The sequence below is a fragment of the Marmota monax genome, unplaced genomic scaffold (genome assembly GCF_021218885.2).
Source record: "Marmota monax isolate L192 unplaced genomic scaffold, Marmota_monax_Labrador192_F-V1.1 WCK01_AAM20220418_F8-fsc00111, whole genome shotgun sequence".
Lineage (NCBI taxonomy): Eukaryota > Metazoa > Chordata > Mammalia > Rodentia > Sciuridae > Marmota > Marmota monax.
The window spans coordinates 3,656,449-3,677,796 of NW_026695067.1; the positions used below are offsets into that span (position 1 = coordinate 3,656,449).

The window sequence follows — 21,348 nt, forward strand, 5'->3', positions numbered from 1 at the left end:
ACTTAGAAGAGGATAAGAGTTTGAAAGAAAAACATTTGGGGCCAAACCACCAGCAACTCAATAAATTTTTTTTTTTTTTTTTAAACTTTGGAAGTATAATTGTCTCACTTAATGACAGGAACATTTTCTGAGAAGTACATTTTGTCATTATGCAAACATCATAGAATATGCTTAAACCCAGGTGGTATAGATCAATCACTTGACATGGCCTCTTGAAGAGGAAATAAAAATAAACACAGAATATATGAGACTCTACCAGCATAATTTGTCGTACTGTTTTATGTTATACTTTTTCTAATAAGTAGGAGTACATTCTAAAATATTGATAAAGGCCAGTGTTGTATGCCCATAATCCCAGTTACTCAAGAGGCTGAGGCAGAAGGATTGCAAGTTTGAGACCATCTTATGTAACTTAGCAAGACGCTGTCTCAAAATAAAAAGGTCTGGGTATGTAGCTCAGTGATAGCATGTCCATGGGCTTAATCCTCAGTACTACACACGCACAAAAGAGTATGATATGGTAAATAACATCATCATTTATTATCATTATCAAATATTATGTATTGTACATAACTGTTCTATGTTCTTCTAAGATTGGTAGCAGTAGAGTAAATATGTTTACACCAGCATCACTGCAGATACATACTGAGTTGTGTGATGGCTATTATGCTACTAAATGGTAGGAATTTTTCAGTTCTATTGTAATCTTATGTTACCACCATCATATATGTATGGTCTGTTGTTGGCAGAAATGTCATTTTGCAGTATATGACTATAATACTTGGTCATCGTAGCAAGTAAAAGATAAGTGAAATAAAACAAATAAAAATCTTTTCTAGGGCTGGGGTTGTGGCTCAGTAGTAGCGCTTGCCTCGCATGTGTGAGGCACTGGGTTAGATTCTCAGCACCACATAAAAATAAATAAAAGGCCACATACAACTAATAAAATATCTTTTAAAAAAATCTTTTCTAATTCCACTTCCATAAAATAAATGCTAACATTTTGCTATATATTTGTTGTCTAGGGTTCAAAATCTTTTCTAATGTTGTGTGTGTGTGTGTGTGTGTGTGTGTGTGTCTCCTTTTATCAGTACTATTCAAAATGTGGTCCTCAAATGACTGATGTGTACACTTGGTTACTAGCCTGTAATGAGATGACAGAAATTGAGTGTTTAGAAACTTTTATTTATAGCAGGTGGATGTTGTTATTTTATATCTGTAAAATCTAATAAAATTATGTAGTTGATTTTTTTATTTCACTTTCTTAGAAATTTCCTTTTTTTTTTTTTTTTTTTTGGAAAACTGAACCTTAACCACAGAGTTTAAGAAGCATTAAGCTCTGTAGTTTTAATAGCTACAAAACAATTGGTATAGATGAACTGTAATTAATTTCATTAATTCTCTTGTTTGGGAAACTTGGATTTCTAATAAATTATTTTTATGCATTCAGAGCTATGCAGGTATGCCTTGTGCATTTGCGTTTGTGTTATTTCTCTAAATGTGTTTGAGGAAGAATGCACAAGCTTTGAAATTTCTTGTCTGTATTTTGTCTATCCCAGGTTTCTGCTGTACCACAGAACTCTGGTAGTCATGGGCCCACCATAGCAGCGGTTCATAGCAGTCATCATCATCCAACAGCTGTCCAGCCCCACGGAGGCCAAGTGGTCCAGAGTCATGCCCATCCAGCCCCACCCGTTGCACCAGTGCAGGGACAGCAGCAGTTTCAGAGGCTCAAGGTGGTATTCATCTCCCTTTTTTGGGTCAAAAGTTTAGTAGGAAATAATAGCTTTATCCTATTAGTGGTGGTTACAACTTTTAACATTAAAAACTAAGGGTTGAATCAAAAGAAGCTTTGTTTTTTGTTTTGAAATCTGTTTCTCGTGTTGACATTAGTTCCTGATCCAGAGAAGAATAGCTATAAGAAATGTTAGTGGAATATATGAATGCACAATACTCAAATATTATTAGAATTCAAGGACTCTTCATATAAAATGAACTTTAAAATCCAGTTTTGGGTTGCTTCCTTTTGAACTTATAGTTCTTAATATCATATAAGACTTTTATTGTGTGCACATGATTGGCTATAAGCCTGTCCAGTAAATCCGTTCAGTAGTATATCTGGTGGTTCTTATTCCATTTATTTATGTATATATGTACGTAGGTACATATGTACTAGGGATTGAACTCAGGGGCACTTAGCTACTGAGCCATATCTCCAGCCCATTTTATTTTTTTAACTTTGAGATGGTATTACTAAGTTGTTGAGGCTGGCTTTGAACTTGTGATCGTCTTGCCTCAGCCTCCCGAGCTGCTGGGATTATAGATGTACGCCACTGTGCCTGCTTCTTAGTCCTTTCTTCTTTTTTATTTTTATTTATTTATTTGTTGTTGTTCTTATTCCTTTTTATGAATAACTGATTTGCTATCATTAGTAAAACATATGTTCCTTTTGGGAATGCCTTTCCTTTGGGGGAAACTAATTGTGAATGAGATGTTATTGTTTTCATCTCTTCTAAATATGTGCTGTAGGTTTTCAGTGCTTTGAAATGCATGAGGCATCTATAGAGAAGTGAAGCTTGTGTTCTCAGCTAACCTTGTCTCTGCTTACTTGAGTGTTTTCAAACTATGTGATTGCTGTAGCAAGTACACCAGGTTTCAGTTTTCCTAGGAAATATGAATTGAAAATTATTATAATCATAATGAGATAAATGTTAGATCTTCATTTGATTATAATAGCCTGAGCACACAAAATTATTGCAGTTAGGAATGAACAATATACTCTTAAAAGACAATATACTCTTCTGTTTTCCCTGATTTATTAGTGTCCCCCCTTAGCCACAGTTTCACTTGCTTCTCTTTGCTTTCTGTTGTTACCTGTAGTTAACTGCAGGTCTGCAAATATTACATGGAAAATTCTAGAAATAAAACGATTTATGAATTTTAAGAATCATGCCATCCTGAATAGTATGAAATCTTATACTCTCCCTCTGTCCAAAGTGGGATATAAATCATACCTTTGTTCATCATATCTATACTATACTTATAGTATATATATTTAAGTAAGCAGAGACAAGGTTAGCTGAGAACACAAGCTTCACTTCTCTATAGATGCCTCATGCATTTTAAAGCACTGAAAACCTGCCTGTTATTCACTTAGTAGTCCTCTTGGTTATCAGATCATGTGAGATTATCAGGCCTACTGTTGTGGTATCACAGTTTTGCACTCAAGTATTAAATATTTGACTTAATAAAGGCCCCAAAGTGCAAGAATAGTGGTGGTGCTGGCGATTCATATATGCTAAAGGGAAGTGTTATAGTACTTCTTTTTAAGTGAAAATATGAAAGTTCTCAATAAAGAAGGGGGAAAATTGTATGCTGAGGTTGGTAATATCCAAGGTAAGTTATTGTTGTTAATCTACTTATATGCCTAATTTATAAATAAAACTTCATCATAAACAAGTGTGTATAGGAAAATACCTAGTGGGTTCAGTACTATCAAATTTTATGCATCTAGTAGAGTTCTTGTGATTAAGAGATGACTATAGCACCATCCATAAGAGTGCAAATTATTTGGGCTCATTGGGAAAATTTGGTGTTTTTCTTAAAATGTCTTCACAAGTTGCTTATAGAATGATAACTGTATTGCAAAATGTAATATTTCTGTAAGCTTAGCACCCTACCAACTCCTGAAAAACATTTTTAATTGATTTTGTGTGATTTAATGCTGTATTAATACTATATTCTATAGGTAATATCTTAACCTTCCAGAAAAGCTTATAATATGCTCCTTTTTGTTTTGTTTGCCGTGCTCAGGATTGAACCCAGGGCTTCATACATGTTAGGGATGTGATGTAGCACTGAGCTACACTGACAGCTCTATAAACTTAACTCTTTGTGAGTGTGTGGTTTGAAGTATTAGGGATTGAATTCAGGGGAGCTTTACATGGAGCTACATTCCCAATCCTGTTTTTAATTAGAGACAGGATCTTACTAAGTTGCCAAGGCTGGCCTTGAACTTGCAGTCCTCCTGCCTTGGCCTCCCAAGTCATTAGGCATGTGTGACACCTTATCTAGCTTAAATTTGCCCCCCCCCCCCCCCCCCCCCCCCCCCCCTTCTGGGAATTTAACTCAGGGGCACTTAACCACTGAGCCACATCCCCAGTTCTACTTTTTGTATTTTATTTAGAGACAGGGTCTCACTGAGTTCCTTAGGGCATCACTAAGTTGCTGAAGCTGGCTCTGAACTCAAGATCCTCCTGTCTCAGCCTCCTGAGCCACTGGGATTACAGGCATGTGCCACCGCACACAACTTCATATTATATTTTTGATAACTCTTACTTGTCACGTAGTGGTAAATGCTGTTCTTAAGTATCTTCCTAAATCTTTTGTTTCTACTGCATACCTTACAGTTTTTTGTTCAATCAACTTGGCCATTAATGAGACATTGAAAAGGAAAGTTTTGAGTATAAGTTAGTCTATTGAATCTCAACAGAAATTGTCACGTAATTTTTGAAGTATCATACAAGTAGGAATTGACCAGTATACAATATGTGTCCTAACAATACTGAAATACTCTGAATAACCACAGTCAGAATTGAAATTTGGACCATTCTGTTTTTGCTTTTAAGACCATGTCTTGCTATGTTGTCCAATAAGGTCTTAAATTCCTGGGCTCAAGTGATCCTTCTGCCTCAGGCTCTCGACTGGCTGAGACTATGTTTTTACCACTGTGCCCAGCTTAGACAACTCTTGAAATATTACTTGCCTCTATTCATTAGTACTACTTTAACAAAATACCTGAGAGTTGGTAATTTTATGAATAATGGAAGTTTACCTCTAATAGATCTGGAGAATGGAAAATTCAAGATCTAGGTGATCTAGAAGTCTGGTGAGGTTCCAGTCTTTGCTTCCAAGATGCTGCCTTAAAACAGTGTCCCTATTGGGTAAGAGTTGTTGAGGGAGGAGGAAAGTACCGAGGAGGAGCCATATTAGCCAAATTATGTTGTTATATTGTATATTGTGTAATATATGATATGTAACAACGAATCCCATCAGTACGTAAAATGATAATGTACCAATAAAAAAATGTGGGGAGAAAAAAACTGCCCTCATGTGGCAGAACATAGAAGGGTAAAAAGGACCAATACTAGTTTCCACCAACCCTTCTGCTAAGTTGCTAATCCATTCATGAGGTTTTGTTTTTATGACTTCCCCTCCTAAAGATCCAAGTAAATATTTTCACATTGGTGATTAAATTTCAACATATAAATTTTGGAGGACAACATTTAGACTATAGCATCATTTAATGGTTTATTTGAACATAAATGTTCCATTTCATAATATATCAAAAAGTGTGGCTTAATTCAGCATTCCAAGATGCTGCCTTAAAACAGTGTCCTGAATGGGTAGGAGTTGTTGAGGGAGGAAGAAAGTGCTGAGGAGCCATATTGGCCAAATTATTTCTGAAACTTTCCTAAGCCTGTTATTTTGTATAATACAAAATGTCTATCCCAGAATACATAGGAAACACCTAGTGGGGATTTCCTTAGATGTCTCCTGAGTAACTTAAAGTTGAGTTGTCCTAAATCAGACTCATAACTTTGTTACCCTTCAAACATTTTACTTTTTGTGGCGAGTCACTTTTGAATGCCAGCTCTTCCTTGTTGCTCATCTGGCCAGTCCCCAAATTTTGTTTTGAATCTTTTTTTTTTTTTTTAAATTTTATTTATTTATTTATTTTTTGTTGATAGACATTTATTTTTATATGGTGCTGAGAATAGAACCCAGTTGCCTCACACATGCCAGGCAAGTGTGCTACTTCTGAGCCACAACCCCAGCCCTGTTATTTGAATCTTTTAAAAGCTTTTGCATATGTGCTGTTCTCTCTCCTCTTCACCATTACTGAAATTCAAGTCACAGTTCCTAATGTGAGTTATCCAATTAGTCCCATAGCATAACTGGTCTTCCTCCTTTTCTCTTTTAGGCTGTCTATCCTGCTCTGCACCAGTGGTCCCCCCCCCCCCCAACACTGGTCAAATTGAGTACATGAAAATGCAGATGATAAAAATCTAGGGTTGGGGTTGTGACTCGGTTGTAAAGCTCTTTCCTCATGTGTGGCACACTGGGTTCCATCCTCAGAACCACATAAATAAAAAATATATAAAGGTATTGTGTCCATGTACAATTACAAATAAAACAAATGTTTTTTTAAAAATCTAAATTGTTTTTAAATAAGATGTATAATTTCTTTCAGGATCTAGAGCCTGTTTTTGTTGTTGTTTATGTTGGTCTTATCTCTTCTTACTCTTCCTGTCAATACTTATCCTCCAGTCAAGGTAAACTATTCTCAGTTTTCCAAATGTTTTGCCACCTAATGTCCTGTCTGGGATTTTGCCCATGCTGCTTCCTCTGACTTTCTTTGCTAATCTGTACTTTTGACAAATTGTACTCATCATTAGGTCTCAGTTTATGCTTTATCTATGGATTGTCCTCACTTTTTGTGGGGTAGGGCAATGCCATTTCCATGCACTGAACAGGTATTTGGTGATTACCCATTTATCCCACTGTGTTATGATTTCTTGACTAGATGTGAACAAATTTCTACTGAATGGTGGCTGTGATTTACTTGTTGATTTCTTTAGTGTCTGCATGGGGCTCACCATGTTGTATGTTAATAGGTACTTATGAAATGAATCTTGCTGCATTATTGTGATTGTTAATTACTGATCATTTTCTCCAGAATTGTCCAGGGAAGGCTACAGATTTTTTAAGTTGATTTTGAAGATTGAATTTTATTATTAGCACCCACTGCTAATTTCTAATACTTTATGTTTATATTTCATTTACTGTTTTGAATGTATTTAGGTATAAAGCCTTTCTTGTGATTTTTGCTTATGTTTTAATTTTTTATAACTTTGAGATTTATTCCTGCCTCAGGTGGAAGATGCACTGTCCTATCTTGACCAGGTGAAGCTACAGTTTGGTAGTCAGCCTCAGGTCTACAATGATTTCCTTGACATCATGAAGGAATTTAAATCTCAGAGGTAAAAGATGTGGTTACACTTAAGTTTGTGGTTGGCATGTTGTTTTTAGATGGAGACTTATTCTTATCTGTTGGATGTCCCCTTTTGGAGGTTGAATTTTCAGGATCATGCTTTTATTTTACAGACTTATTTGTTGGTTTGTTGATGGAAATTACGGCCACTAGACTTTTGTTTTCTCCCTATTGGTAAATTTTTCTTACCTAGAATATTTCTTAATGCTGTATCTGAATCAGTTGAGTAACACAAATAATAATTTAGGCTACTTGATTTTTGGATTAGTTTAATATACCCTAGTATTCTGGCGTGGCTCACTATTGCAAGAGAATAACATGCCCAGAAAATGGTTTATTTTGGCTTATCAAAGTTTGATTTTTTGGGGGGGGGGGCAGTGGTAACTGTAAATGCTGCATTTACTAAACTGTAACATGCTAAGGGCAAATGTATGTACCTCCACCAAAGCCAAGTATTAATTTCAAGAAATAGCAAAATTCAAAGGTTGAATCTTGCTCAGGAATCACAACTTTAGATTCACTGAGAATCTTCTTGATAGAATTGTTGCCATGACTGTATTTTCTTCAAAATTGTGACCAAGCCTCTTTGGGCTTAGATTTAGAATTTCAGAATTATTTATGTCATTAATTATTATACTATACAGGTTGATTATTTTTTATATTTTCCTTTTTAGAGAAAACCTAGTTAAATTTTTTCCTTAGGGTGTTCATCAAACCTGCTATTCATCAACCTGCTTTTCTTTCTTTCTTTCTTTCTTTTTTTTTTTTTTTAATCAGCATTGACACTCCAGGAGTGATTAGCCGTGTGTCACAGTTGTTCAAAGGCCACCCTGACCTGATCATGGGTTTCAACACCTTCTTGCCTCCTGGCTATAAAATTGAAGTACAGACCAATGATATGGTGAATGTGACAACTCCTGGCCAGGTTCATCAGATCCCCACCCACGGCATCCAGCCCCAGCCTCAGCCACCACCCCAGCATCCTTCTCAGCCTTCAGCCCAGTCAGCTCCAGCTCCTGCTCAACCTGCTCCTCAGCCCCCACCTGCCAAAGTTAGCAAGGTGAGCACTTGGCAAATACTGCATTGTATGAAATGTATCCCCTAGAAAGCATCCTTCTTGACATTTTCCCTTTATAAAACTCAAATAATAGACAAATCACAAAGATTTCATTAGAGAAGATGTAGGCATCACTATCATGTGGCTCACATTTGCATATCACATATTTAGTTATCTATTTAAATTGACATATCAGGAACCAGTGAGAGCTCAAGGTTTCCTCTAACCTTGGCTTCCCAAGTAGCTGGGACTACAGGCATGTGCCATTGCACCCAGCTTGGAAATGATCATTTTACCATGGTCAAATTTAGGGTACTAAAATAGGGCACTAAATTTAGGGTACTAAGTCACACATGGTTATTTGAAAAAGATATTCCGTTTTTCAGGTTAGGTCATATCAGACTAGAAGATCTTGATGATGGTGGTGGTGGTGATGGTGTGTTGTTGGTCTAGACCCACACTGTTTGGTACACTAGCCACATATGACTGTATTTTAATTTAAATCAGTTAAACAAATTCAGCTTTTCATTTACTCTGACCACATTTTAAGTGCTCAGTAGCCACATATGGCTAGTGGCTATTTTACAGGATGGTGCAAATAAAGAACATTTCATGATCTCACAGTCTACGGGACAGAGCTGGTCTAAAAGACATTTTTATGTGGAGTTAAAGTGTTGTTATCTTTGAAATTAAAGATCCATATAGAATGAGTTGGTTTTTTTGTTTTTTTTCCTTTGTGTACCTGTTGAGATAGTGAGCACATGAAAAACTCTTCTCTATAATGGAGATGGCTCCAGTTTCAAGGTTGTAATTTATTTTTAGAAAGTTTAAGACTTAAGATATTTGTATCATAATTTGCAATACCTCTACATCTCCTACCCCTATCCAGTATGATTTGAGTTGAGCTAAACTAGCCTGCCCTGAGTGGAGAAGTAAAGGATATCAGTTGATCAGACATTTTGTTTCTTTTTAGTTTGAACTTTCTAGCCCTTTGTCAAACCATCTATGCTCTTGAATAAAGGCTTTTTTTTCCTTTTTAGCCTTCCCAGTTACAAGCACATACTCCAGCCAGTCAGCAGACTCCCCCACTCCCACCATATGCATCCCCACGTTCTCCACCGGTCCAGCCTCACACACCAGTGACAATCTCATTGGGAACTGCCCCATCCTTGCAGAACAATCAGCCTGTGGAATTTAATCATGCCATCAACTATGTTAATAAGATCAAGAACAGATTCCAGGGCCAACCAGATATCTACAAAGCGTTCCTAGAGATTTTGCACACATATCAGGTAAGTGTCGTTAAAGTCAGTTTTATTTGCCCAATTTGAGTGCTCTGTATCATCCAGTCAGTGGCTGGTGAAATGAATACATGTTTTATCTGTTAAGTTTAGAGGGCAATTTGTGTAGACTGGTTAACCTACTATAAGAGCAGAAAGTTCTCTAATATTTTGTTTTATCAGTCCACCACCACCCAGGCACATTAACATTTATTGCCCTAATTTTAAAAGTAATTAATTGTCATCAGCATCTTCTGTTCTTTCTCAATGTAAATGTCTGTCATCAAAACAAGTATCAAGAACATAGACTTTTTTTAGTGCAGCCTATGTAGATGATATAGGAGCATCAAATATTATAGAAAGTGTTCAGTGGTATGTGATTGAAAACGGTGGCCCTCTACTATGATCTCTTCCTACTTGCAATTCCTCAGAAAGAACAACGCAATGCCAAGGAGGCTGGAGGAAACTATACTCCAGCTTTGACTGAGCAGGAGGTATATGCCCAGGTGGCTCGTCTCTTTAAAAACCAAGAAGATCTTTTGTCAGAATTTGGACAGTTTCTACCAGATGCCAACAGCTCTGTGGTAAGCTTTAATTTAGAAAAACTGCACTATTTAGAATTATCATCTTAGATAAGTTGGTAAGCCATGATCAGAATGGGACTTCCTAGATGCTACTTAACTTGCTTTGATCAGAGCATTAATCTCTTGCATGTGTCTTAATCAGCTTTTAAGCAAAACAACTGCAGAGAAGGTTGATTCTGTGAGAAATGACCATGGAGGCACTGTGAAGAAGCCCCAACTCAACAACAAGCCACAGAGGCCCAGCCAGAATGGCTGCCAAATCCGCAGGCACTCTGGAACAGGAACCACACCTCCAGTGAAGGTGAGAATGGGCAGGAGCTACTCATTTTAACTTCCACAAGCAGTCCCAGTATATAAGTATTCTAGGTTTGATTGTGTGTTCTTATCTTAAGGGTGACAGTTGGATCCTGAATATTCATAGCAAGTTGTATAGGTCACAGAAACTTAATCGTAAAACTTTTTATCTGGTTTTGCAAAAGAATGTTAGAATAATATTTGTTGCTTGGATTATTGTGGTTTTTTGACTGTTTTATTTCTAATTTTCTTTGCTATGAGCTATTATTTATTTTTGTTTGCTGCTAAGGCTTTATGAGATTTACTAATTTTTCCCTTCTTTAAGTCTGCTTTCTGCTAGGATGATGTTTAGGCTTGATAATTGTTTCAGAAATATAAGGGGATGGTCTCTGGGGTCTACTTGCAAATATAGCCCAGGTGCTTTGTGAGAACTCTTTAACTAGGGGCCTGTCCTGCCCAGGGTTCTTTGTTGGGTTGCCAGATCTGATCTATATCATCTTAATCTGCAAGGCAGAGCCTTTGGGCTATAGCAGAAGGAGGTCTTAAGCTCCTGTTAGTAACCCATCACATGATGCTTCTTGTTATAGTAAAACACTGATGGCCTGTCTACAGAAAACTAAGCTTTCTCCCCTTCTTTGCAATGCAACTATAATAGGAATAGGAATAAATGGATGTAACAAATGTTGAAATCTTACATGAATTCTAAAGCAGTATGTAATATGGAAAAGATAAACATGTCTACACAATTTCATTGAAGAATCGGAGAAGCTAGTGAAATTTCTAATAGTAAGAGGTGACTGACTGGGGGCTGGGGTTGTGGCTTAGCAGTAGAGCACTTGCCTCGAATGTGCGAGGGCCTGGGTTCAATCCTCAGCACCACATAAAAATAAATAAATAAAATAAAGGTATTGTGTCCAACTACAACTTAAAAATAAAAAAAGGTGACAAATGACTTGACTCCAGGGACTGACGTAGTAGGTGTTGCCAATATTTTTGAAGGACCCTAATTTGTGTGTGTGTTTTTAATGGTTTCTCTTTTTGAAATCAAATTGAACAGTTATGATTTCTCTTTTTTTCACTTCAGTAAAGGTATTATATGGATAGCAAGAATCATCTTTGCAGATAGGCTCCACTCTTGGATTTATTTTCCTTCCATAATTGATGATATGCAGGTGGAAACAATATGTTGGGAGCTACAATTTCCACCTGCTTTTTATAGGCATTATGAGCAGAGGCTATCGCTCCTATGAATGTGGGCTGAGATGGCCAAGGTAAATGTGCTGCTTCTTAAAAAGTTTATGAATTTCTAGTGAGAAGTGGGTTTTTTAAAGTAAATTCTTGGACTTCGAGTACCTAGCATGTGTGAGACCCTCAATTCAACCGCAGCACTGAAAAAAAATTTTTTTGACAGGACTATAGCATAGCCTGTTCATTCCCTTTAAATTATTCTGAGTGGATATTATTGATGAGATAGTTATTCTTTCTATTAGGAAAGTAAAGTATGTTTTTTTAATGAATTTTTAAATTAAAACATTATTAAAGGGTAAAGATTGAATTTTGTCTACCATAGGCAACACATGCCAGATAGTTTTTATAAATAGCCTTTTTTTTTTTTTCCTCATCTGATAGAAAAAGAAATCAGTGGTACTAGATTAGAAATTAAGTTACTTTTGGCCTCTAGGAAAAGTAAGGATATTCTGAAAGTTTTCCACAGTAATGCTGTGATCATTTCTGGAGATAACATTTTAGGGGTAGTATGAGATTCTATGAGTTTCTGATGGAGAAACAAATTGACAGGCAAACAGAGAGAAAGAGAGTAGAAATTTTTTAGGGTATAAAGTGAGTTAGTGACTTGAATTCTTATTTATTTCAATTTATTCATCAGCAGCAATTTCAGTAATGAAACCATTTAACAGAGATGAAAATACAAGTCAGAGAAGTCCACTTTGAGCCTCACATATCTGTTTTTTTTTTTTTTTCCTTTGCAGAAGAAACCCAAACTGCTCAGCCTAAAGGATTCTTCTATGGCAGATGCCAGCAAGCATGGGGTTGGAACTGAATCATTATTTTTTGATAAGGTGAGTAAAGATGAATATGGTTTGATATTAGCTATTAATGATGAAGGAGAATCACTCCATTCCCAGAAAAGGCTCCCCCCCCCTGCCCCGCCCCAAAGGCATCAAAATGATTAGGATGTCCTCTCTTTTTGTCTGTCTTTTCAGTGTTGGGGATTGAATCCAAAGCCTTGTACATTCCTATGCAAGCATTCTACCACTGAACTGTACCCCCAGTCCTAGGTCTTTCTAGTTCTTAACTGGGTCCTTGCTGTCAGCTACTGTTAGCCCTACTAGAGAAGTAGTAGCACTTTCTTTTTTGGTTCTGTGAAGTACTTTGTGACAATATACAGCATTTCATGGTGGAAGAAAGCCTTTTTAGAAATGTGTCATGTTCCTCTCAAAAGAAGGTGTTGGGCCCTCTCTGTACTAGCACTGGTCTGTACAATGGGAAGTGTTAGTACCAGCATCTTGTTGAGAATTTAAGATGTCTCTTTGGGGTGGAGGTGGGGGTGGGTGAAAGGGATACTAGGGATTGAACCCAGAGGAGCTTTACCACTGAGCTACATCCCTAGACATTTTTAATTTTTATTTTGCATCAGTGTCTCACTAAGGTGCTTAAGTCCTTACTAACTTGCTGAGGCTGGCCTTGAACTTGCAATCCTACTGCCTTAGTCTCCCAAATCACTAAGATGACAGGCATACACTCCTGTGCCTAGCAACGTTCCCCCCCCCCCCTTAGGATTTTTTTTTTCTTAGGGATTGAAATCCAGGGCCTCACATATGCCAGATGTGTGCTTTACCACTGACTTATTCTCCCAGCCCCAAAATGACTTGTAATCTTCTAATTGCTGTGATAATTATTTCCAGTAAACACATATAGTGTTGTGGGAATTCTGATTTAATGGAATGTTTTCAAAGATCCCCAGGTGTTTCTAATGAGCAGGCAGAATGGAGATTACTGGTACAAACCATGTTGTGTGATATTATAGTTTGATTCCTCTCCTGTAACAGGCTTCCTTTTTGGAGTTAGCTTGGTGATTAGCAGTCAACTTTTGAGTGGGGTAGCTGGCAACTATTTGGGCTTCTTACTGTAGGAACCTGCCTGAATTGATCTGGTGGTGATTAAGCTTATCTTGTACCTCTGGATTTTTATAGAAAGGCAGATGATATCTCTCTGTCTCTGTGTATATGTGACCTCTCCTGTAAAAGGTAGTGATATTTTTTTAGTGCTTTTAATAAGGGATACATAATTAAGAATGTATTCATGATCTATGTGGAGCTTACTTTAAGATGTCAGTGGTAGAAGAAATGAAAAGAGAAGGAACAAAATTTACTATATATTGATCATTGAGGCTGAATGAGTATATAGGGTTAAACTTACGTATGCTTTTGTGTACATTGAGAAGCTAATAAAAGCAAATAGGCATATAGTACAAAAAGTACAGTACATTTATCTTTAGCTTTAAAAGTTCATATTCCATACAGTATCTATTGCTGGACAGTTATGAAAAGAATAGTCTACTATTAAAGGTTGTAGTCTTGGAGAAAAGACTTTACCTTTGTTAGTTCAGTTCTAAGAAGACTCAGTATGAAGAACATATTTATCATTGTGAAGATGAACGCTTTGTGGTATACACTCCTTTGTCATTTGAAGTTTGTGGAAATGGGAAGTGCTAATAATAAAGAACTTTGGTGACAGTCTACAGTCCCCACCAAAGAACCACAATGCTATTTACTTTTGTAACTGAAACTCCAGATTGGTCACCTAGTTAGGTTAGTTTTACTCTCTTCTGTACCAATGACTTCTTTATGTTTTGGAATATTAAAATGTTCAGCTGGGTATGGTGGCTCACACCTGTAATCTCAGCAACTTAGTAAAACCTATCTCAAAATTAAAAAATAAAATAAAATAAAAATGCAGCTGGGGATGTGGCTCAGTTAAGTGCCTCAGGCTTCAGTCCCCAGTACCAAAAAAATAAGTATGTAAATAAAATGTTCAGTGAAATAGAAGTAAGGGAAAGGAGCAAGTCAGAAGACAGAAGTATCTTTAATTTAAAATGCCTTCATTTAAGATTACTAGTTTGAAAACAGTGTTGACAGAAATTCTTGCTGCTCTAAACCCCCTGTTAGGAAGAGCATTAAAAGCTTGGGTAGGGGCTAGGGCTGTAGCTCAGTGATAGGGCGTTTGCCTAGCACATATGAGGCACTGGGTTTAATCCTCAACACCACATGAAAAAATAAATAAAATAAAGGTATTGTGTCAATCTATAACTAAAAATATTTTTTTAAAAAAAAAAGCTCCAGTAAATCTAACATGGTCTGGAGAAGCAAGTATATAAGGATGTATACTCTAGGATTTTTTTAATTTTTATTGTTGAAATATTAAAACATATGAAAGTAAAGAATAAAATGATCCCTTATATATCATCCAGCTTCTGCCCTTTCCAACTCCTAGCCAGTACACTTGACTCATGTTTTCTCACTCATCCTAGCTTATTTGGAGACAAATGTCAGATGATACATTATTTTATCAATAAAAATTTTAGTAAGATGACTTCTTTTAAAATATGATCATTATTGCATCTTTTAAAAACTAACATTGATTCCTTTATCATCAAATATCAGGTCAAAATTTCCCCAATTTTTAAAAAGTAGTTCAAGTCCTTGAGTCCCCACATGACCATCTTTCTTCTGTTTATCTCCATAAGGTGCGAAAGGCTCTACGAAGTGCAGAGGCCTATGAAAATTTCCTGCGTTGTCTTGTTATCTTTAACCAGGAGGTGATTTCTCGGGCTGAACTTGTGCAGCTAGTCTCTCCTTTTCTGGGGTAAGTAAAGTGAGGTACTTAACCCCTGATTCTGATAAGAAAATAAAGTAATAATTGATTTGTGAGAGTATATGATAGGCAAAGTTGATTTAATTGAGATAAGTCAATTGACTCAAATGCCAGTGTTGAGTTCTAAGAGATCTTCTAATCTAACTCTAGAAATTAGGCAGAGTGTACATTGAAATATTTATCTACAAATGGCCAAGACTAGTTGTCTCCTGATTCTCTAACAAAGTGCTTGATGTTTGTAGAGACAAATCTTTCCCAGGTTCTAGAATCTTGACTATATTTAACAACCTAAGAATTATGTGAACCTGAAGCAATATTCTTGATCAAAAAAAAAGGCTGGTTATTGCCTAGTTTCAGTGCAAATCTTCCATTAGCACCTTAATTGATCTGAGAGCATTCTATAACAGGAAACCAAATGCTTAGAACCGGTGTTTCTTAGGAAGTAATTGTCAATGGCATTTGTTTCTGGTAGCAGAGTTCTGACCCAACCCCAAATAGTGGAAGTCTTACCTTGGGATTACTATATCATGGCTCTAATTGTTTACCAGTTTTTGGTTTGATTCTTCAGGAAATTCCCTGAATTGTTTAATTGGTTTAAAAACTTTCTGGGCTATAAGGAATCTGTACATCTGGAAACCTTTCCGAAGGAACGAGCCACAGAGGGCATTGCCATGGAGATAGATTATGCCTCATGTAAACGGCTTGGCTCTAGCTATCGAGCCTTGCCCAAGAGTTACCAGCAGCCCAAGTGTACAGGACGGACTCCTCTCTGTAAAGAGGTAAGGATCAGCCCTGAATTCTTAGCTTCCTTCAGAAGAGAGCAGTGGTACCAGGGCTTAAGGATTTATCTGGATAATAGAATTAAGAACCTTCTCCAAGCTGGGAACAGTGGCTTATACCTGCAGTCCCAGTGATGCTAAAGGCTGAGATGGGGGATTGCAAGTTCAAAACCAGTCTCAGCAATTTAGCAAGACCTGGCTCAAAAAATGCAAAGGACTGGGGATGTAACTCAGTGGTAGAGCACCAATTCTCAGTACCCCCCAAAAGAGCCTCTATTTTTTGAGAATGCTTAATCACCAGAAAGCTTTTGTTAGGTTTGCTACAGTCTCTCTTTTTCTACCCGAAGGTTTTAAATGACCTTAGTACCCCCCAAAAGAGCCTCTATTTATTGAGAATGGTTAATCACCAGAAAGCTTTTGTTAGGTTTACAGTCTCTCTTTTTCTACCCGAAGGTTTTAAATGATACCTGGGTTTCCTTTCCATCATGGTCTGAAGACTCCACCTTTGTTAGTTCTAAGAAGACTCAGTATGAAGAACATATTTATCGTTGTGAAGATGAGCGCTTTGAGGTAATACACTCATTTGTCATTTGAAGTTTGTGGAAATGGGAGATACTAAGTGAAAGGATATCTTAAATATGATATGTGAAGGTTGGCTATTTTAAGATCAGAGAACCAGAGGCTCACATTCTTCTGTGGTAAATGCTTATACTGATAGTAGCTATGCTTTCTGCATTTTGTCTAATGTATTAGAAAAAAAATTTTATATGTATCTGTAAAATTAGTATCTTAAGATCTATATTGCTTTCTTGAAGTTGTTTTGAAAGATTTATATTTTTAAGTTCTCTGTATTGTTATGCTTAGCCTGGTATCTTGGTATGGTTAGCAAACCAATTCTACTGTGGGAACTGGAATTCTGCCAGGTGGGGTGGCACACACCTGTAATTCCAGTGATTTGGGAAGCTGAGGCAGGAGGATTGCAAGTACCAGGCCAGCCCCATCAATTTAGCAAGGCTATAAGCAACTTAGTAAGACCCATTCTCAAAAAAGGACTGGGGATGTGGCTAGTGGTTACATGCCCTTGGGTTCAATCCTGTTTTTTTTTTTTGTTGTTGTTGTTGTTGTTTTAAGGTGTGAATTCTTCACTCATGTAATTCATATTGATTTGGCTTCTCTGGGAAGAAAATTAAGTTGGGGGCTTTATGTGTTAAAGTAGTTGGGAAGGAGTGAGCTAGAGTTTAAATTAGTGAGTTAGTAAAATGCTATTATATTAGGAGAGGACTACTGAAATAAAATCAAATCCCCATTATTCAGATTGAAGTCTACTTATGCTACCGTCAAGGGAAGTACATACGTATATCTTTACAGATGTAAAATTAAGTATATCCAGTTTAGTGTACATTGAGTGGCTCTGCTAATTCATATGGATAGGAGATATCTTTTTCAACAAGGAACCACATATTGCCTGGCTACTGGCAAGTGGTTGGCCATCTTTAGCCTCAGGATTTATGAACAGTGTCAGCCATTTGCAGAAAATTCAATCATGATAGGTCTTAACTTCCATGGGGAGTTGTTTGTTGTTGTTTTGTTTTATTTGCTGTACTGGGGATTAAATCCAGGACCTTGGGCAAGCTAGGCAAACATTCGAGCACTGAGCCACATTCCCAGCACCCATGGGGACTTTCATCAAACTACAGAAAGCATTTCTTTATTACCTATGTTAGCAAGGTCAGATGACTTGGAAAACATAAGTGCCAGCAGTTCAGTTACAATAAGTTGTTCCTTTTCTTTCTCAACTGTTAACGCCTGCAAACGAGAGGCAACATCTTCATTTTCCATTTATGACTCTAAGGGCAAAGGAGAAGAAGTGTGGCTTGTTGGGTGTGTGTATATGCTTCGAATTTGGCAGAATAGACTATTTGAAGGAGTGTTGCAACTCCCAAATCTCAGTGACTTAGAAAAACAGAAGGCTTATTTATCATGCTATGTTGTGTTTTCATGTTTAACAGTGGATTTTGCTCATGAGAATTACTTAGGGACCTATGCTAACAGTGCTACTATTTTGAATGCTAGTCCCTAGAATGAAGAGAGCTCAGAAGGACCTCACACACCTAAATGTTCCAGTCTTGAAATAATAAACATTGCTTCTCACCTCATCACAGCTCATTTACCAGAAGTAGTTATATTACCCTATCTAATCATCTAGGAGCCAGGAAGATTGGGGAGGGCAGAGAGCTAGAAATACTTGATGCCTGCTGCAGTCCCCAAAATAAGAGAATTTAGGAAACACTAGTCCCTTGAGACTATTAATTCGCTTTTTTAGAATTTCTTATTTAGAGATTCTTTTTTTAAGCTTGGGGAAAAGATATTTAAATGTTGCCAGGACAGGTAGGTTGTTGCCTAAGAATAAGTGCCAGCAGTTCAGTAACAATTTAAGTGGCTACCCATAGATAGAACCATGGGTAGAACTCTCAGTTTTGGGAGTTGTTTTTTGTTTGTTTGTTTGTTTGTTTTAACTGTAACAGGTCTTAGCAATTTAGGAAGGTTCAGAGAGAATTTTCAATGAAATTGCCTTTTAAATCCCTCTCACCTAAGATTAGCAATTCTAAGCATACTGTGGTGGTGGTGGTGGTGGTGATAATAATGATAATAGGAATAATAATAACTACTACTCCATTTTTATTGGATTTCTGTGTGTGTGTGCGCAGTGTTGGAAATCTTGGCTGTTTCTTGTTTGCCAGGCATTGTGTTAAACACTCTACATGGATCATATCATTTACTCAAAAAAAAAAAAACTTCATGAGAGTAGTAGGTGTTTTAATCCATATTTGGCTAGTATGACAGATTCAAATCCAGAGTGTTTTGACTCCCTACTTTATTCTCCCAACCACTGCTCTATTCTGGTTTAGATCCTGACACCTTTGTCTTCCTCTTTAGCTTGATGTAGTTTTAGAGACCAATCTGGCAACAATCCGAGTTCTAGAAGCAATACAGAAAAAGCTTTCCCGATTGTCTGCTGAGGAACAAGCCAAATTTCGCCTGGATAACACACTTGGGGGTACTTCGGAAGTCATCCATCGAAAAGCACTCCAGAGGATATATGCTGATAAAGCGGCTGACATCATTGATGGTCTGAGGAAAAATCCCTCCATTGCTGTTCCTATTGTCCTTAAAAGGTACCCAGGCAAATGTGCCCTTCGTGCTTTAGTATGTTTCAGTGTCTCATTAAATAAGGCTCTTAATTTTCAATCTGATTGTCCCATGAGACCTCCAATGTGCTCCAGCTCTGGTGTTTGGATATCAGGCGCACAGGTTGGATAGTAGAACTTCTTTTGGGGGTTCTGTGTAACCAACATTAAAGAACAAATCTTGAAAGTTTATAGTGGAGTGCTTTGTGTGTACAGTTGAAGGGTTTTATCATTTTTAGTTAATGAGCTTAAAGAGATGGGGTTCTCACTATGTTGCCCAGTCCAGCATCAAACTCCTGGGGGCAAGTGTTCCTCCTGCCTTAGCCTTCCAAATAGCTAAGATTACAGGTAGGCACCTTGGCCATCTCGGGAGTGTTTAGATTTAAAATATAAAAAGAACAAAGAAGGAAACAAGTATCTGTATTCCTGCCACTGAGGATTAACTACTGTAAATGTCTTAATTCAGCTTTTAATAAAAAAAGTCACTTTGTCATTGTAAAGTCTGATACATGCTCATTATGAAAAAGGACCTCATTTACTGTTTTTGCCAAGAATATCTTACTTCTTATAGCTAAGCTAACAACCTTCCATGTCAGACTTAGGTGTAAAGGAGCAACATGTTATGCCCACCTAAGTCCAGGCATTAGTGCAGGAGGCTGAGCCCCCCTGTGCTCTAAGTCTAAAGCACTCTTGCCCACACTAATTCTTTTATTAGTAACTGACTCTCCTTTCAATGTCACCTGGTAAAAGTTAATTCTGGTTTGCTACACAGTTCACAGATACCCAGCTTTTTATTTTTTTACCTAGGGTTTCCCTCAAGATCTGACACAAATTGATTATTCTTCTTACCAGTAGCATGTAACTTCTGGCTTTTGAGACATAGTGTATTTTTTACTTGTAGTGTTTTTTTGGTTTTTATTCTTCTGGAGCATTAGAATTAGTTGTTCTGGTCGCAGTTTTGTAGACTGTCCAAATGAACATTTTTGTGCAAGTTCTCTGCTCTTGTACTTTGTATTTTCTTTAGCATTAGTAAACATTAGTCATGTAATAGAGAAATAGGTTTAACCTTGTTTTAGCTGGCCAAGGAAAAGAACCATGTTTTCAAAGAATACTTAATGATCTACTACTGTGTGCCATAGTGTGGAATGTTTTCTTAAAAAAAAAAAATTATGGTGCTGGGTATTGAGCCCTGGGCCTTACACATGTTAGGCAGGTGCTCTATCACTAAGCTACACCTGCAGTCCTTGAAATGCTTTCTGAGAATTAACTGTTCTGGGTAAGATTTCTGACTTGGGAAAATTACTTCCCTGAAGTAAGTTTTGAATGAGTATTTTTCTTTTTTAATAAAATTCAAGATTGGTTTGATGTTATCTCAAATTGTCAATAATCTTGAAAGACCTTGCATCTTTGACTTTTGAAAGAAAGTAAGCCTGCCATCTTTCTTATTTTGAAACCCTCTGAATCCCCACATATTGTTTCCACCCCTTTTCTGACCCCCACTAGGTTGAAGATGAAAGAGGAAGAATGGCGAGAAGCTCAGAGAGGCTTTAACAAGGTGTGGCGAGAGCAAAACGAGAAATACTACTTGAAGTCTCTGGACCACCAGGGCATCAACTTTAAACAAAATGACACCAAGGTCCTGAGGTCTAAGAGCTTACTCAATGAGATTGAGAGTATTTATGATGAGGTGAGCTGAGGGTTCTGCATCTGAAGAGACTCCAGTCTTCATGTTCAGCATAGCTTTGATTTTTGGAAATTACTTTTGTTATAGGAAAGTGATACCCTCCAAGACCTGCCAGGTCTTGGTTCATGGCTGTCATAACCTTTTATATTCCCGATCCTACCATTTTAAACTTAAGCCTTACCCTTATACTTACAGTTTCACTAGTTTCAGATTTTACCTCATGCCTTCGTCCTCCCACTCCTTCCACCATATATTTCCCTCAAACAATGCCTTGTATTCATATTCATATAGATCATTTCAACCTCAGCTACAACCTAAAAACTTATCATTGACCTCAACTCTTTTTAATTCTTGTTTACTCAGCACACTTATCAGTACTATAAATAGTACTAGGAGCTACAATACAGAGATGAATTCTAAGAAATTAATTCTTTCTGTGAGCTTATAGTCTTAGGAAATAGAAATAGAAATGCAGTATAGTGGGAATTCTTAGAAATTGTCTATGTTCCTGAGTTTTAAAAATAATAGTAAATGA

The 21,348-nt window shown here is 37.1% G+C and overlaps 1 protein-coding gene across 4 annotated transcripts in view; it reads left to right on the forward strand.

Moving 5' to 3' along the window:
• Sin3a (SIN3 transcription regulator family member A) overlaps nt 1-21,348 on the forward strand; it is a 59,286-nt gene that overhangs the window by 17,846 nt on the left and 20,092 nt on the right. For all 4 annotated transcript variants that reach the window (XM_058573821.1, XM_046428002.2, XM_046428001.2 and 1 more), the window contains 12 exons: nt 1,560-1,736; nt 6,937-7,043; nt 7,832-8,114; nt 9,152-9,403; nt 9,823-9,975; nt 10,118-10,276; nt 12,258-12,347; nt 15,035-15,153; nt 15,731-15,941; nt 16,395-16,511; nt 18,879-19,117; nt 20,633-20,816. In XM_058573821.1, coding sequence (XP_058429804.1) covers nt 1,560-1,736; nt 6,937-7,043; nt 7,832-8,114; nt 9,152-9,403; nt 9,823-9,975; nt 10,118-10,276; nt 12,258-12,347; nt 15,035-15,153; nt 15,731-15,941; nt 16,395-16,511; nt 18,879-19,117; nt 20,633-20,816 — 2,091 coding nt within the window. The remainder of the gene's footprint in view (nt 1-1,559; nt 1,737-6,936; nt 7,044-7,831; nt 8,115-9,151; nt 9,404-9,822; nt 9,976-10,117; nt 10,277-12,257; nt 12,348-15,034; nt 15,154-15,730; nt 15,942-16,394; nt 16,512-18,878; nt 19,118-20,632; nt 20,817-21,348) is intronic.